At 45.3% G+C, this 16237-nt stretch overlaps 1 protein-coding gene across 2 annotated transcripts in view; it reads left to right on the forward strand.

The window, feature by feature from the left end:
• Positions 1-16237, forward strand: part of KDR (kinase insert domain receptor) — a 46896-nt gene that overhangs the window by 19654 nt on the left and 11005 nt on the right. For both annotated transcript variants that reach the window (XM_075930408.1, XM_075930409.1), the window contains exons 13-21: positions 3170-3514; positions 5480-5626; positions 5867-5998; positions 8523-8629; positions 9041-9176; positions 9452-9556; positions 10850-10963; positions 12473-12561; positions 14865-15021. In XM_075930408.1, the coding sequence (XP_075786523.1) occupies positions 3170-3514; positions 5480-5626; positions 5867-5998; positions 8523-8629; positions 9041-9176; positions 9452-9556; positions 10850-10963; positions 12473-12561; positions 14865-15021 (1332 nt within the window). The remainder of the gene's footprint in view (positions 1-3169; positions 3515-5479; positions 5627-5866; positions 5999-8522; positions 8630-9040; positions 9177-9451; positions 9557-10849; positions 10964-12472; positions 12562-14864; positions 15022-16237) is intronic.

A 16237-nucleotide genomic window follows, 5' to 3' on the forward strand; every position in this document is an offset into this window, starting at 1 on the left:
TACTACACGCCGCCAGGGGGGTTGCTTCCGGGAGTGGGGCGCGGGGCACTGCCAGGGCACGCACGCTCCCAGCCACCCGGGCGCCCCACTGATTGACGCTTTGCTGTGTCTCTCTCCGCAGGTGGTCAAGGCCATCAACCGGGTGCTGCTCCGCAGGGTGGTCCGCCTCGCCGACCCGGATGCCGTCATCCGGGGATTCGGCGCCCTCGGCTTCCCCAACTGCGGGGGGGCCATCGACGGGACGCACATCCCCATCCGTGCCCCGGAACACCAGGCGTCCCGGTACGTGAACCGCAAGGGGTACTTCTCCGTCATCCTGCAGGCCGTGTGTGACCACCGGGGACAGTTGACGGACATAAATGTGGGCTGGTCCGGCAAAGCACACGACGCCCGGGTGTACCGGAACTCCTCCGTGTGCCAGCGGCTGCAGGACGGGACCTTCTTCCCCGACCGCCACATCAGGGTCGGGGACGTGGACATGCCCGTCTGCCTGGTGGGGGATGCCGCCTACCCACTGCAGCCCTGGCTCATGAAGCCCTACACGGGACACCTCAATCCCTCCCGCCAGGCCTTCAATAACAGGCTGAGCAGGGCCCGCATCGTGGTGGAGGGGGCCTTCGGGCGACTGAAAGCCCGCTTTCGATGCCTCCTCACCCGTCTGGACCTGGCCGAGCACAACATCCCTCCCGTGGTGGCGGCATGTTGTGTGCTCCACAATTTGTGTGAGCGGAAGGGGGAGGCTTTCTTGCCAGCCTGGATGGCTGAGGCTGACCGCATGGCTGGACACTACGGTCAGCCCCGCACCGCCGCCGTCCGGGAAGCCCAGCGGGGGGCCATCCGGATCCGGGAAGCCCTGCGGGAGAGCTTCCAGGTGGAGGAGGAGGAGGACTGACCTCTCCCTGCATGCCCCACCGGGGCCTTCTTCCACCCTACCCCCCCCTTCCCCTTTCCCCTCCCTACCTACTGTCAAATAAAGACACCTGTTTTTCCAACAAAAACGTCTGTTTATTTCACAGAACTGGGGTGGGGGAGGGAGGAATGAAGGTGGGAGAAGGGAGGGGGAAACCTGGGACGAGGGAGCTGGAAGGGGAGGGGAGGGAAGGGAGGAAGGGAAAGGAAAGCTCAGGGGTGGGAGTCTGGGTGCCTCTCCCGTCTCGCCACACTGCGGGTCCGGGGGCGTCGGTGGGGAATGGTTGTGGAGGGGGGGGCAGAGAGGACAGGGGGTGTGGAGGAAGCAGGAGCGGAAGCAGGAGCGGAAGCAGGAGGAGCAGGAGGAGCAGGGGGAGCAGGGGGAGCAAGAGGGGGAGCAAGAGGGGGAGCAGGGGGAGCAAGAGGGGGAGCAAGAGGGGGAGCAGGGGGAGGAGGAAATGGAAAGCGGTCTAGCAGGCTCTGGAGGTGGCCTCGCAGGGCACGGCCCTGCTCCTCCAGGGCCTCCAGACTCCTCTGGCGCAGCCTGAGGTCCTCCTGGACCCAGTGGTCCTGGAGACGGAGCTGTCGGTCCAGGAACCGGAGATGCCGCCTCTGGTAGTCCTCCTGGTTCCTGGCTGTCCTGCTTGCCCGGGCGCGGGCGGCTGCTGCAGGCGGTGTGGTGCGCCCTGCAGGCCCCGGTGCTGCAGCTGTGGTGCAAGAAGACCAGCGGTCAATTACCCCAGGGGCCCAGGTGTGTGAAACCCAGCTCCCCTCTGCAAGGCCAGGGCCCCTGCAGGATCCCCAGCTGCTGCTCCGTAGTGGGCAAGGCCCAGGCGCACGGTCCCGGGGCTCCCTCTCGCCCCAGCCCCCCGTACACATAAGGGGAACACGAGGGTACTCACAGGTGGATGCCTCCCCGGCCTCTGATGATGCAGGCGAGCGGCTCTGTGGGGTGCCTCGGGGGTCCCGGGTCCTGGGAAGGCTGGCGGCAGGCTCCTGGCTCTCAGAGCCCTCTTCCTCCTCCTCGGTGTCCAGGAGCGGTCCCTCTGCCCCGGGGTCAATCACGTCCCGGGGGGCAGGGACGGCATGAGGCCCCAGGATGCGGTCCAGGGCATGGAAGTGGGGGCAGGCCTCCGGGTCAGCCCCTGGCAGGCAGGCCCGGGAGTAGGACTGCCGCAAGTCTTTAATCTTGCAGCGCACCTGCTCCCGGCTGCGCTGGTGGCCCCTGGCGGCCAGGCTGGCAGCCATGCGTCCATAGACGGCCGCGTTCCGGTGGCTAGTGCGGAGATCGTGGACATTTGAGGCTTCCCCCCAAACCTCGATGAGGTCCACGATCTCCGCACTTGACCAGGCGGGCGCCCGCCTTTTGCGCCCCCGGGCAGGCTCCCGGGAGCCGCCAGGCTGGTCGTGGGGAGCAGTGGAGGGCTGGGAGCCCTCGGATGGCTGGCTCATCCTGTGGCAGGTGCAGGCTGTGCAGGCACGGGTGCTGGCAGCCTTGCAACTGGCACAAAGTGAGTAGCCAGCCCGTGGCCCTTTAAGGGCTCCGGGGCCGGGAGGGGGGCAATAGAGTTTCCCTGGTGTTGGCCAGAGTGGCCACCAGGGAAACCTGGGAAGCCTTAGCCTCCCACTAGTTCGAACTAAAGGGCTACACAGCCCTTAGTTCGAACTAGCTAGTTCGAACTAGGCGTTAGTCCTCGTAAAATGAGGTTTACCTAGTTCGAACTAAGCGCTCCGTTAGTTCGAATTAAGTTCGAACTAACGGAGCGCTAGTGTAGCGCATAGGAAAGTTAGTTCGAACTAACGTCCGTTAGTTCGAACTAACTTTCTAGTGTAGACATACCCTGAGAGCTTTTAGCTTCTCAGGACTTTGGCAAATCAGGCCACATATTTATGTGCCTAAACATGGATTTAGGAACCTAGCTTTAGGCACCTGTTTTTGAAACTCTCGAGTATGGGGCCAGGTTTCATAGGATAGTTCTATTATATAGATGTTCCTTGGACTTTCATTTGTGTTGCTTGTGTGTGATTTTTTTTTTGGGGGGGAGGGGGTTAACTTGAATGATGAGCCTGATTCTCTAATGCCTTGTGATGTCATGTATCACTGGGCAAAGTGAGTAAAACAGGATACAAAGCACTGGAAAATCAAGCCAAATAAGTCCATGAATGTAGATTTTGAAAAAAAAAATTCCTAATCAATGTATAGGGAAAGAACGTTATTAATATAACGAATGCACTGTTTAATAGCATTTTTAATTTGCAGGGGGTCTTGAAATTAACCTTCAACCCAGATACCAGCCCACTGAAAAGGATAACGTGTCCTTGCAGTGCACTGCAGACAAACTTACTTTTGAAAACCTAACCTGGTATAAACTGAGTCCTCGCATCACACAGAGACCCTTTGGCGGATTGCCGATGCCTGTGTGCAAAAACTCGGATGATCTTCTTAGGCTGAACGCCACGATTTCTAACACCAATGGTGAAAATGTTACCGTAGAGCTCTTGCTTCGTAACATTTCTCTTCACGATCGGGGGGATTACATTTGTATAGCCCAGGACAAAAAGACTAAAACGCAACACTGTGTTGTCAAGCACTTCACCGTTCAAGGTATGAACCCACTTTCATATACTAACGTAGATGGGTACATGCACAGACTATGGCTAGCTGGAAACAAAGATTGCAATGGTAGAAATCATCAAGTGCTGTATCACCTAGCGTGTTACCAATTTAAAGGTGTGCTTACTAGGAGAAGGGATTTGAGCAGTTGCTAATAATGAGACTGCATTTATGTATTGGCTGTTGTCAAGTGCATGAGGCCAGGTCCAGGCAAAATGTGGTTTTTGTGTTGATGAACTGGCTGCACGCTTAGCTTGAAATAAGCTATGCAATTTAAGCTACTCAAAATGCATAGTTTATTTTGAGTTAATTTCGAAATAGCTTATTTTGTAATTTGGTGCTGTCTACACAGTGCCAAATTTCAAAATAAAACACTATTCCAAAACATCCCTTACTCCTCATGGAACAAGGTTTACAGGGATGTCAGAATAGTGTGCCCATTATTTCAGAAGCTATTTTGAAATAACAGGCGCACTGTCAAGATGCGGAAAATGCTATTTTGGGATACTGAAAGTATCCCGAAATAGTGCCACTGTCTAGAAGCAACCTTAGTGTTCCATTATTGACAGTGAAAGAACAGCAAAAGAAGGGTTAATAGTCCTGGTGTGGAAAAGCAGAGAACAGTGGTTGACAGGAAAATAAAGTCTCTTTATAGATGTGCACAAACAGTGGGACAAATTGATAGCTTTGTGGGTTTGCCTTGCAAAACACTCACATCTATGATCTGTTTACAATTGTTTCTTAAGGTTCAGAACATTGTGTGACTGAATCTTTGGGTTTGAGCCTGTGGTCCTGATTTTAAATGGTCATAAATGCAGGGCAGCATTTCAGCACAAACAACGCCAGTCACTGGCTTTTGATGCAAACATAAGTGATCTTGCATAGAGGCTCATAGACTCATAGACTTTAAGGTCAGAAGGGACCATTATGATCATCTAGTCTGACCCCCTGCACAGTGCAGGCCACAGAATCTCGCCCACCCCTCTTAGAATAATCCTCTCACCTATGTCTCAGATATTGAAGCCTTCCAATACTTTGAAGGCCCCAACATGCAGAGAGTCCTTCAGCTGTGATCTGTGCCCAATGCTACAGAGGAAGGCGAAAAACCTCCAGGGCCTCTGCCAATCTACCCTGGAGGAAAATTCCTTCCTGACCCCAAATATGGCGATCAGCTAAACCCTGAGCATGTGGGCAAGACTCACCAGCCAGATACCCAGAAAGTTCCCTATAGCAACTCCTATCATCCCTCCATTGACCTATTTCCAACTGGAAATGAATGGTCAATTAGTTACCAAGATCATGTTATTTCATCCAACCATCCCCTTATCATAGAATCAGAACTGGAAGAGACCTCAGAAGGTTGTCAAGTCCAGCCCTCCGCTCTAGGCAGGACCAATCCCATCTAAATCAACCCGGCCAGGGCTTTGTCAAGCCGAGACTTAAACACCTCTAGGGATGGAGACTCCACTACTTCCCTAGGTAACCCATTCCAATGCTTCACTACCCTTAAAGTCCTGGTTGTTTTGGCAACTTAGACCCTAATTCAGGAAAATACTTAAGCACAAGCTTATGGGCTATCCTGAAATATAGATGCTTTCCTGAACCAGAACCTAAAACACTAGCAATATCACCCTTCTTGAAGTGAGATTAGAGATGGAGATGTGAGGGGAGGCAATTTCTGGCTAATTTCCTCTTCTCTATCAGTTTTGATGTCTGAAAATCATAAAACCAGACTCAAGTAAAAGACAAATGACTTTTCCTTTTAATGCTTTCTTACCTATTGTTCTTGCCTCATGTGCCATGGAAGATTAAATACAGTCTCCCTCTGAAGGCCATGGTTGGTGCTATTGTAGGAAGGCCATGAGACCCAAACTTGTAGAGTGGCAGGGAGTGCTGAGGCATCACAAAAATGAATGTGCTTGGCAACTCTCAATAACTTCATTTTCATGCAAACAGAGCCTGTGGCACCCACGTTGGTAGAGAGGCTGGAGAATCAAACAGAAAACATTGGTGAAACCATAGAAGTATCATGCCCAGCAAATGGAATTCCTCCTCCATACATCACATGGTATAAGAACAATGAAACCCTTGTTGAAGACTCAGGTGAGTAGCTGCCCCTTCAGTATGACTTATTTCTCTTGCTGTGTGTTTTACACAGGGCACACCACTGATTTCAGTGGGGAGTTCAAGTGTGGATTGGGGGTAGATTGTGATCCTGCTTGTATTTATATAATGTGTAAGGGGTGTATATGCAAAAATATTGCTAAAATAATTGTGACTATTGAAATCTTAACAGCCAAAGGCAACACAGATAGCAGGATTAAGAACAGTTCCTTTTTGCAGGTATTGTTTTGAAAGATGGGAACAAAACTCTAACCATACGCAGGGTAAGGAAAGAAGATGGAGGTCTCTACACTTGTCTTGCCTGCAATGTCCTCGGATGCAAAAAAGCAATAACTTTTTTTGTAGTAGAAGGTCAGTGCAGATTTGCTTCTTCTATTCATTTGTGCTTGATAACTGCGAAAAAGGAGGCCTATGCATCATGTCTTGGTCAAAATTTTGAAAATGTACTAGCAGTGCCTTTGCTGAAAGTTTCCTTATGCCAAAGTGAATCAGATTCATTTATTGATAAGGCTCCTCATCAAGCTTGAAATGGAGGAGGTTGCACCACACTGGCAGCCCAGTTTGTTTATTGAGGCTGATACCTTGTTCTCCAGAATCGCAGCTTTCATTAAACAAAATAAGTCCGTCGCTGGCCATTATGGTGGCAAAGAAAACCCTGAAAACATAGAGCGAGGGCAAATCAGTGCAATAATATTTGCCTCTGAGTCTGCGGAGAGTCTGGCACACCACAGTACCTAGTAATGCTGAGGATACCTAGCAATGCTGACATTTAAATAATTTCACTGCTGTCAAGGCATCTAAGAAAGGAGAGGAAAGGAGGAAGGTCCCTGCACAATCCCCAGTCAATGGTGTCCCATTTTGGTTGCATGAATGGATGGCACTTGCTAATATCATCCTATTTCCCCTCCCCTTACCTGTTCCATGGAAATAAATAGAAAAAAAGAGAAAAGCCTTGAGGGCCTCTAAGCCCCACCAATGGGGTTTCAGTGTACAGAGTTCAGGAGGCATCAAAGTTTCACATCCATCCAGCATTCACTACCCTGCTGGTGGGTATGTGGCCAAGCAGCTTCCTCCCTGTCTCTAATGGCTGCTGCTCCTCCCTCTAACAGAAATTGTCTGCAGATTCATTGCCATGCTCACATTGGCATCATGTTTTCAAACACATTTATGCAACCATTAGGGCTAAAAACACCTACGAGTTAAGTTGTGGTGGGAGAGGACCCCTGTTTCTCTTCCCACTCTGAAACCTTGTTCATAATCTTTTGACTTAGTAAAACCCATGAGCAGGCACTTACTTTAGGCATTTGCTTAAGGCAGTGAAGTCAATGGGACCTAGCCATGTGCTTGAAGTTATGTGCATGTTTACATGCTTTGACAAATAGGTATGGACTTAAACACGTTTAAAAAATAAGCACACGAGAGTTCATTGCTGAACCAGGGACACACTGGTGGTTTTAGTGCCTGGAATGAAGCTACACCCTGGCAGTTAGTGTTTGTTCCAATATCATCACGCCACATCTGACTACCTGGTGTGAAAATAAAACCCTAAGAAGTGGCCAAAATATTTTGTGACAAAACAAAACTGCTTTTCACTTTCCATCAACAATAGGACCTGCCAATTAAAAGCATTGATCAGAATCTCCTTGCCTTTGGTATTAGTATGTTACCTACATATATATGTATTTCAAAATAGTCACTAAATACTTCTGAAATCTCTGTTTCATAAATCAGGGTGATTAGCCCATCTGTTACATTGAGCTATTGAAAGCTATGGCCAGTTATTCTTGAGTTCTCATTAAGTTATAGACAATGTATTTTTGTTGGCTGAAAATTGTCTGTAAATAAGCATAATGTAAATACCTGCTTTCAGCTGATCTAATGACTGTGTTTGTTCAGGTTATGATCAAGCAGGTCTGTGTAAACTGGAAACACATTTGAGACATTGTTTCATATTAAGGAAGTCATGATGCAGCTCATCGTGGGCCATATAATGGAGAAAAACAGTGGGCCATTGTGTGGGAGAACCTCTGTGATGCAAGGGCAGATATGTACAGGAACAGACTTTGAGAAATGGGGTTGGGGCAGAAAGAAATTCCATTGATGCTTATTATCAAATAGTCACCTGGCACCTTGCTTACAGCTTAAATCTGGAATAAGGATTCCATTACATAAATATATTGTCTCAGGACCGCAAGAACATCAAACAATCCATATGTTCATCTCAGTTAAATAAGTTAAAAAATTATTGAGCTGTTATTTCATAATACAGGGGATCATTCTTGCAACATTTTGTTTCCTATATAGTGTAATCACATTTCTCTTTGCACAAGAAAGAGTTATTCATTTTTGGGCGATCAACATTCATCTAGTTTTTGTGTGTTCAAAAACAGCAGTTTTCTTTAAATTATAGGATTTTGCCTCTTATTTTGTAATTGCTTAGGGCCAATTCTTTCTCTCCATTATGCACATTCAGCCACACAGAAAGAAAGTTGTCTTCAACATTGCATGGGTGTAATTAAGGGCAAAATTTGGCCACAAGAGTCTTACTAATCCTTGCTGCCATTTCATTGTGCACTAATTTGTAGGAATCAGAAAGCTTATGAGAAAACAATGGATCAAATCCTGTGCTGACCTATCTGATGCAAAATTCCATTCCTCATTGTTTTGAGTGAGGTTGCATGGTGTGTGTAATTCAGCATGGAACTTGAGTTTATAGTCCAACCTATAAGAAATGCCTGTTGTCTTAGCTGTCTTGCTACATGTGGCACTTTTAAAATGAACCTTTGGAACAAGGACCTCTATGAAGTACTTAAACTGATGACCTGAATCAATAAGCATTCAACTATCAATTAAATATTCATTTGTTTCTCCCCAGGCGCTGAAGAGAAAATGAACTTGGAGCTCATTATCCTGGTTGGGACTGCAGTGATTGCCATGTTCTTCTGGTTGCTTCTTGTAATCATTCTCCGGACCGTTAAACGGGTAATGAAATCCATTCTTTTACTGTCCCATTGACATTGGTCTTGCATGACAAATGAAAACTGACGACGGCTCTTTTGTGTTGTTTCTTTCCATTGTTCTTAAACCAACAGGCACATTTTTCTCTCAATACCATAACATTCTTGCCTGGAGTTGAGGGTGCAGAAATTTGGTTTAATTGACCAGGCATTTGGAGGAAAAAATGCTTCAATTATCTGTGGTTATGAAAAGTGCAAGTAGTTAATGATGCTCCATGTTCACATTCATAATGATGTACTTGGAGGAAACTATAGACTTGCATTTTTGTGAAATGTTAGAACACAAAAGGAGGAGAAAGAGAAGTTTGTACATGTGACTGTCTCATTCCAGCCAACACGTACCGTGTATGTGACTAGAACTGATATTGTTTTTCAGGCCAGTGAAGGGGAACTAAAGACAGGTTACTTGTCAATTATCATGGATCCTGATGAAGTCCCTATGGATGAGCAGTGTGAACGTCTTCCCTATGATGCCAGCAAGTGGGAGTTTCCCAGAGACAGGCTAAAGCTAGGTGTGCTTTCACTATTTTATATGGGGGCTGAGGAAGGGATACTGTGCAGGTGGAGCCTTGCCAGCACACACAGAATTGCCCCTGGAACTATATTGCACTGTGATAGGAGGTAGTGGGTGCTCCCTCTGTGTTGGCTCAGTCCTTTGGGCCAATGCAGGAGATGGCGAGCCAAACTATTGTTCTTAACATTGGGGGTTGATTTAGTTAATACTTGGCATAGGTTTTTGTCCACTGCTATGACAATAAGTCTAAAGCTGTTCATCTTCCCATACCAGGTAAACCCCTTGGGCGTGGAGCATTTGGCCAAGTCATAGAAGCAGATGCATTTGGAATTGACAAAACTGCTACCTGCAAAACTGTCGCGGTAAAAATGCTTAAAGGTAAAAATGAAGACTAAGATCCTCTTGAAAAAAACATGTGATTTGTATTGCTAGGCTTGTAGCCAGAATCCAACAAAGCATGTCGAGCTATCACAATTTCTGTACCAATGTCCTAGAAGGGTTTAGTTAATAACTCCTGTTTGAATAATGTAACATACATCTAATGGTAATAAGAGGTTGCTTATTAGAGCTTCTTTATCACACTTTATAGCTGTACCTAGATGTAGATGTTAAATTTGCTTGTACAAGTAATCCTACGCAAGTGTTACTTTCTGCAGTATTTACCCACATACGCTACCTGCAGTGTGAGCTTCCTGTTAAACCCTAAATGATGACTTAGACATTATCGGGGATGGAGGTGGAGAAACAAGCTTATTCCTTTGCAGATTTTAAACTGCTCTTCAGTATTATTGTCAGTGATGTGGCTGTCTTGCCATTAAATACAAAGCTGAGACCCCAGAATCATTCCTCCTGCTCAGAACTCTGGAACAACGGAACAAGCTTCTCTGTGCCCAAAGAATCCATTCCCGGTTTCATATTGTGACTAGTGAATAATGGAAAAGAGTTTTGTCAGTACTTCATGAATAGTCACATAATAAAGGCCCTTCCAATGAAGCTCAATGCTTATGTGCTGTGCTGTCAAGGAGAAGGGACGTAACACCTATGAGAGCGGTCCCCAAGCAAAATAAAGAGGAAAAACCCAACTGCCTACATAAGTTCATGACAATCACCAAATCTGCCAAATGCAGCCTTCGTTCCCTCCCTCTCATATATTTGCTGCTGACCCCTTCTCTGCCTGTGCAGAGAGCTGGCAAACGATGCAGTGACTGTTCCCATTGATTGGGCAGGAGGCTGTGCTGCCCTGCCCCACCTCCTCCCTTTCACAGGCCAATCTGGTGCCACAGGACAAGTTGTAACCCCATGCACTTAGACATCACTTGGGGTAATTGTTGTACCTCTGAAAACTCAGACTCTATTTAAAATGTTGCACAGCACAAAGGAGGTTCAGTGCAGTAATACTCTGATTGTCTCACCAGTTTGACATTTTACCTTTTTGGTAGTATTCAGGATTTGTTTTAAAATAAAGCAAAACCAACTCTAACTCTACAGCTGTACAGTACTGGAGTGTAGATAGGAAGAAAGTATGTCTTGAATGTCACATGGGAACCCTGGCCAAGGGTAACCTACAAGAGCACTTACTTAATGTGCCAAAACACTAACTAATGTGGCTACCAAAGGGAAACACCTTTCATACTGCTTTGGTGATCAGCTATATAATTTTTTTCTTTACAGAGGGTGCTACACACAGTGAGCACCGGGCACTTATGTCAGAGCTCAAGATCCTCATTCATATTGGTCACCATCTAAATGTTGTCAATTTACTTGGTGCCTGCACAAAACCAGGAGGTAAGTGATTCTTGTTTCTCTAGGGGTATAGAATATCTTTTCAATGGTTGGAAGCAGTACCAAAAATTGAGTAAGACCATTTCTGATTAGTGGAGAATTGAAGTGCATCATGAACAAGACTTTGATTTTTCCATTATCGTTATTCTAAGGCTGTTCATTATAAGAGTCAGCATGATCCACCAGTTAGATTAGGGGATGGGAAGGTTAGACTTGGATCTGTCAGCTCTGTCACTGATGTGCTGTGTTACCTTGGGGGAATCACTTTACCTTTTGTATCTCAGTTCAGCTCCCCCATCTGTAAAATGGGGTAATAATACTTGCACACCGTTGTTAACAAGCTCTTTTGATCCTTGGATAAAACACACTTTAAGCTCATTTACAATATTAATTTTCTTTCTTGTGTGGACTGTTCTTATTCCTCACATGAAAAACACAAACACGATATAGTTGTCAAAAGGCAGGAAGTAAATATAGTTTATAATTAGAAATAGATCCCAAATAGATTTCTGAAAGTACACAAAATTGTGGGGTTTTGGAATCAGAATCTAGGACCAAATGCCAGAGGTAGCCCCTATCTTTAATGAGCTAAAACGAAACCACAAATTTGTAACAGCCTCTGGAACTCTGGGACAGAGAGTGATTATGAATCTGAATCCAAATTTGGACAATTTACTCTATTTTACTTATAATTTTAACAGATGTTAATCTGACAAATGCAGCATTGTACACTAGTTTTGGAAGACATTTAGAGTAAGTAACTTTGTAATAACTTGCCAAAGATGCTGATTCAGTTGTGAGTTTAATATTAATGCAGTTAGCTGAGAATTTCCTTCATGTAGTTCCATAGCTATTGTACATTTCTGGGAAGAAGAAGAAGTCCATACATCTTTCTAACGGTAGATATTTCTAAAGGACCAGTTATTAATTGTGGGTGCCATAATAAGAAACCCACATTCGACATTTGGATTTTAGATTTCCAAACTTCATATGGCAGAGTAACCCAATTTGAGCATTGGGATACAACATTTAAAAGCAGCTCATTAAAGCACCTCTGTTTGAAAATTAGGTTTTAAGGATCAAATATTTTAAAACACAGAGACTCAGCTCCCTGCACAAAAATGCACAAACAGTTATATGTACATGAATGTAGTTTACTGCAAGTTGTTGGTTGATTGCATAACTGCATGCAACTATCAGTGTAGATGGATATTTGAATTCACAGTGAGCTAATCTGCATGTGTTCTTAGTCACTTGCACATGTAATATAAGCACACAATTTTATACACATTTTTGCATGCAAAATGAGGCCTGTGCTTTTTGAAAATTTTGGCCCAAAATGTTCCCCTATCCAATACGTTACTCAGAAAAAGAGTCTGAACAGATTTTTACTGTCTAAATTTTGGATATTATCTTTAAAACTGTTTTGAAAGATGGTGGAATGGTTTTTAAAAGAATACATATTTTTTAACTGGGCAGACCTAGGAAATAATTGGTTCTTGTTTTATACAGGCCCGCTTATGGTGATTGTGGAATACTGCAAATTTGGAAACTTATCAGCATACTTAAGGAGCAAGAGAAGTGATTTTGTTCCATACAAGGTACACAGTATGCTGTCAGCATTAAAATTAAACATTTTAAAAACACTTTTTAAAAATATTTTGCATGGAAAGCTCAAGAGTTATTGGGAATGTACCTTTGTATTAATACTGATTATGATAATGTTTAGCACTTACAATATAAATTCTATATAGAAAGGCATTATAGGTTGTCCAGTCTAGCCCCAATGCCCATACAATATAGTTAGTTTGTTATTTCAAACTTTAAATGTGCAAGGAGGAGATGTCTACAGTCTCTCATAGTAGGCTATTCTACAGTTTACTGTATCTTTCCTAATAATCAGCCCATTTTTCCCCCCTTAATTTCAGATTGTTACTCTTAGTCAAACCATCTTAGTCAAACCATCTTATACTACCTTAAATCACCCTGCTTGTTTATACCTTTCTGCAGACTGCTATCATGGCCGCCTTGTTCATTGTATAGCCAGGCTATACATATATAGTGCTTTTTAATCTTTCCTCATAAATCATTTTGTCCAGCCAACCTATGTCATGCTTTTCATCTTCAAAGCTTTCTCCAAAGATTTAACTAGTCCTCACCGCCCTCTTGTGAGATCCCTGTTTTAAGGGTGGAGAAATGGAGCCAGAGAAGTGAAGGCCAGTGTTAAAATCTGGGCACCTGTGTCAGTGATCTGATTTTTCAGAAGAGTCCCTTCTGAAAATCAGCCCACTTCTGGGGGCATCAATATATATGTCTTTAGGTTCAACACTGAACATTTTAGTCTAAGAGACTTATCCAGAGCTCAGAGAGAGCCAGTGTAAAGGGGATTAGAAACTCTGGAGAGGTTGGTCTACAGTTTACTGGTCATTTGTGTCTCTTCCTACATCAGAGCCTCCTTTTACTATATGGCTGTGTCTAGACTGGCCAGTTTTTCCGGAAAATCAGCTGCTTTTCCGGAGAAACTTGCCAGCTGTCTACACTGGCCGCTTGAATTTCCGCAAAAGCACTGACTTCCTACTGTAAGAAATCAGTGCTTCTTGCGGAAATACTGTGTTGCTCCCGTTTGGGCAAAAGTCCTTTTGCGCAATGCTTTTGCGCAAAAGGGCCAGTGTAGACAGCTTAGATTTGTTTTCCGCAAAAAAGCCCCGATCGCGAAAATGGCGATCGGGGCTTTTTTGTGCAAAAGCGTGTCTAGATTGGCACAGACGCTTTTCCACAAAAAGTGTCTGTGCCAATCTAGACGCTCTTTTCCACAAATGCTTTTAACGGAAAACTTTTCCGTTAAAAGCATTTGTGGAAAATCATGCCAGTCTAGATGTAGCCTGACACTTTCCTGAGGGTTGTTCCTTGTGTCCTTGGAGGCAGGGAAGGGAGAGTTTTACTATGGTGAGTGCAGTCTGCTGCTGCATCTGTTGGGAGTTAGGGGATCAATGGGAATCTGTTGTGTCTACTTATGGTTCAGAGAGAGAGGCCGATGAAAACAGGGGATGGGATTTAGGAGGGCTTTGACTTTGGTAGATAAGCTATTGGGGTGGAAAGGCAGCATTGTTTGGCAAGAATACAGGCAGTCCCCGCGTTACATGGATCCGACTTACATCGGATCCCTACTTACAAACGGGGTGAGGCAACCCCGCACTAGCTGCTTCCCCCCAGCAGACCAGGGAGACACAAAGCTAGCGCCCTTCCCCAGCAGACCAGAGAGACTCGGAGCGGCTTTTCTCAGCAGACACCTCAGCTTGAGAATAAAGGACTGAGGGAAGTGAGGTGTGGGAGAATAAAACTGAGCTCTGGAGAAATGTTTGGCTAGAGTTTCCCCTACAATATGTACCAGTTCTGACTTACATACAAATTCAACTTAAGAACAAACCTACAGTCCCTATCTTGTACATAACCCGGGGACTGCCTGTATAGCAAAAGTGAAGGAAGAGAGCGTGGCTTTGGAGCAGAGGGAATCTGCCTGGGCTTAGGACAATCTCCAGAGGCATGTGGCAGAAGTAGTAAATCAGATGTGAATGGTTTTGTGGGGTGGGAAGGACTTTGCAGCGGGAGAAGAAGCTAAAGAATGAACAGTGACGTGAGCAGTAGAATGGAGGGATCCAATAACAGAGTGAAGGAGAAGTCACATAACATGCAAGTTTAGCAAACTACAGAATGTTGTGAAACCTGCTTATAAGTGCTGCTGATTGACATATGAAATTGTGATGGGGGGGCTGCTGCGCCCTTGTGGAGGGGAGCAGGCTAAATGCCTTCTCTTCCCCTCTGGTGCTCAATGACTTCCCTGATTTATGTACTGTGAAATATCACTTCTGCCTCTGAACATCTCTGTTTATTTTTTTCTTTCCAGACTAAAAATGCCAGATTTAGGCAGGGAAAAGAAAACTATGTGGGTGACATCTCAGCGGACTTGAAGCAACGTTTAGACAGCATCACAAGCAGCCAGAGTTCGACGAGCTCAGGCTTTGTGGAGGAGCGATCACTCAGTGACGTAGAGGAAGAAGAAGGTAGGATTTATGCTCACTTTGGCTGCGTCTAGACTGGCATGATTTTGCGCAAATACTTTTAACGGAAAAGTTTTTCCGTTAAAAGTATTTGTGCAAGAGAGTATCTATACTGGCACGTGCCTTTGCGCAAAAGATTTGCTTTTGTGCAAAAGCATCCAAGCCAGTGTAGACGCTCTCTTGTGCAAGAAAGCCCCAATGGCCATTTTAGCCATAAAAAGGGCTCTAGAGGCGATCCTGGCAATTACAGACCGGTAAGTCTAACTTCAGTACCAGGCAAATTAGTCGAAACAATAGTAAAGAATAAAATTGTGAAGCATGTAGAAGATCATAATTTGTTGGACAAAAGTCAACATGGTTTCTGTAAAGGGAAATCCTGTCTTACTAATCTATTAGGGTATGTCTACACTACCCCGCTAGTTCGAACTAGCGGGGTAATGTAGGCATACCACACTTGCAAATGAAGCCCGGGATTTGAATTTCCCGGGCTTCATTTGCATAAGCGGGGAGCCGCCATTTTTAAAACCCCGCTGGTTTGAACCCCGTGTAGCACGGCTACACGGGGCTCAAACTAGGTAGTTCAGACTAGGATTCCTATTCCGAACTACCGGTACACCTTGTGGTGTAGCTGCGCTACACGGGGTTCGAACCAGCGGGGTTTTAAAAATGGCGCCGGCCGGCTTCATGCAAATGAAGCCCGGGAAATTCAAATCCCGGGCTTCATTTGCAATTGCGGATGACTACATTACCCCCGCTAGTTCCAACTAGTGGGGTAGTGTAGACATACCCTGAGGGATTGGGCAACAAAATGGCAAATAAAGTGTAATGTGGATAAGTGTAAAGTAATGCACATCGGGGAAAAATAACCCCAACTATACGTACAGTATGATGTGGGCTAATTGGCTACGACAAATCAGGAAAGAGATCTTGGTATTATCATGGACAGTTCTCTGAAAACTTCCACACAGTGTGCAGCGGTGGCCAAAAAAGCAAATAGGATGCTAGGAATTATTAAGAAACGGATAGAAAATAAGACCCAGAATATCTTACTGCCCCTGTATAAAACTATGGTACACCCACATCTTGAATACTGTGTACAGATGTGGTCTCCTCACCTCAAAAAAGATATTTTGACCTCGGAAAGGGTTCAGAAAAGGGCAACTAAAATGATTAGGGGTTTGGAACGGGTCCCATATGAGGAGAGGTTAAAGAGACTGGG

This window comes from Pelodiscus sinensis, chromosome 5 (assembly GCF_049634645.1).
Source record: "Pelodiscus sinensis isolate JC-2024 chromosome 5, ASM4963464v1, whole genome shotgun sequence".
Taxonomy (NCBI): domain Eukaryota; kingdom Metazoa; phylum Chordata; order Testudines; family Trionychidae; genus Pelodiscus; species Pelodiscus sinensis.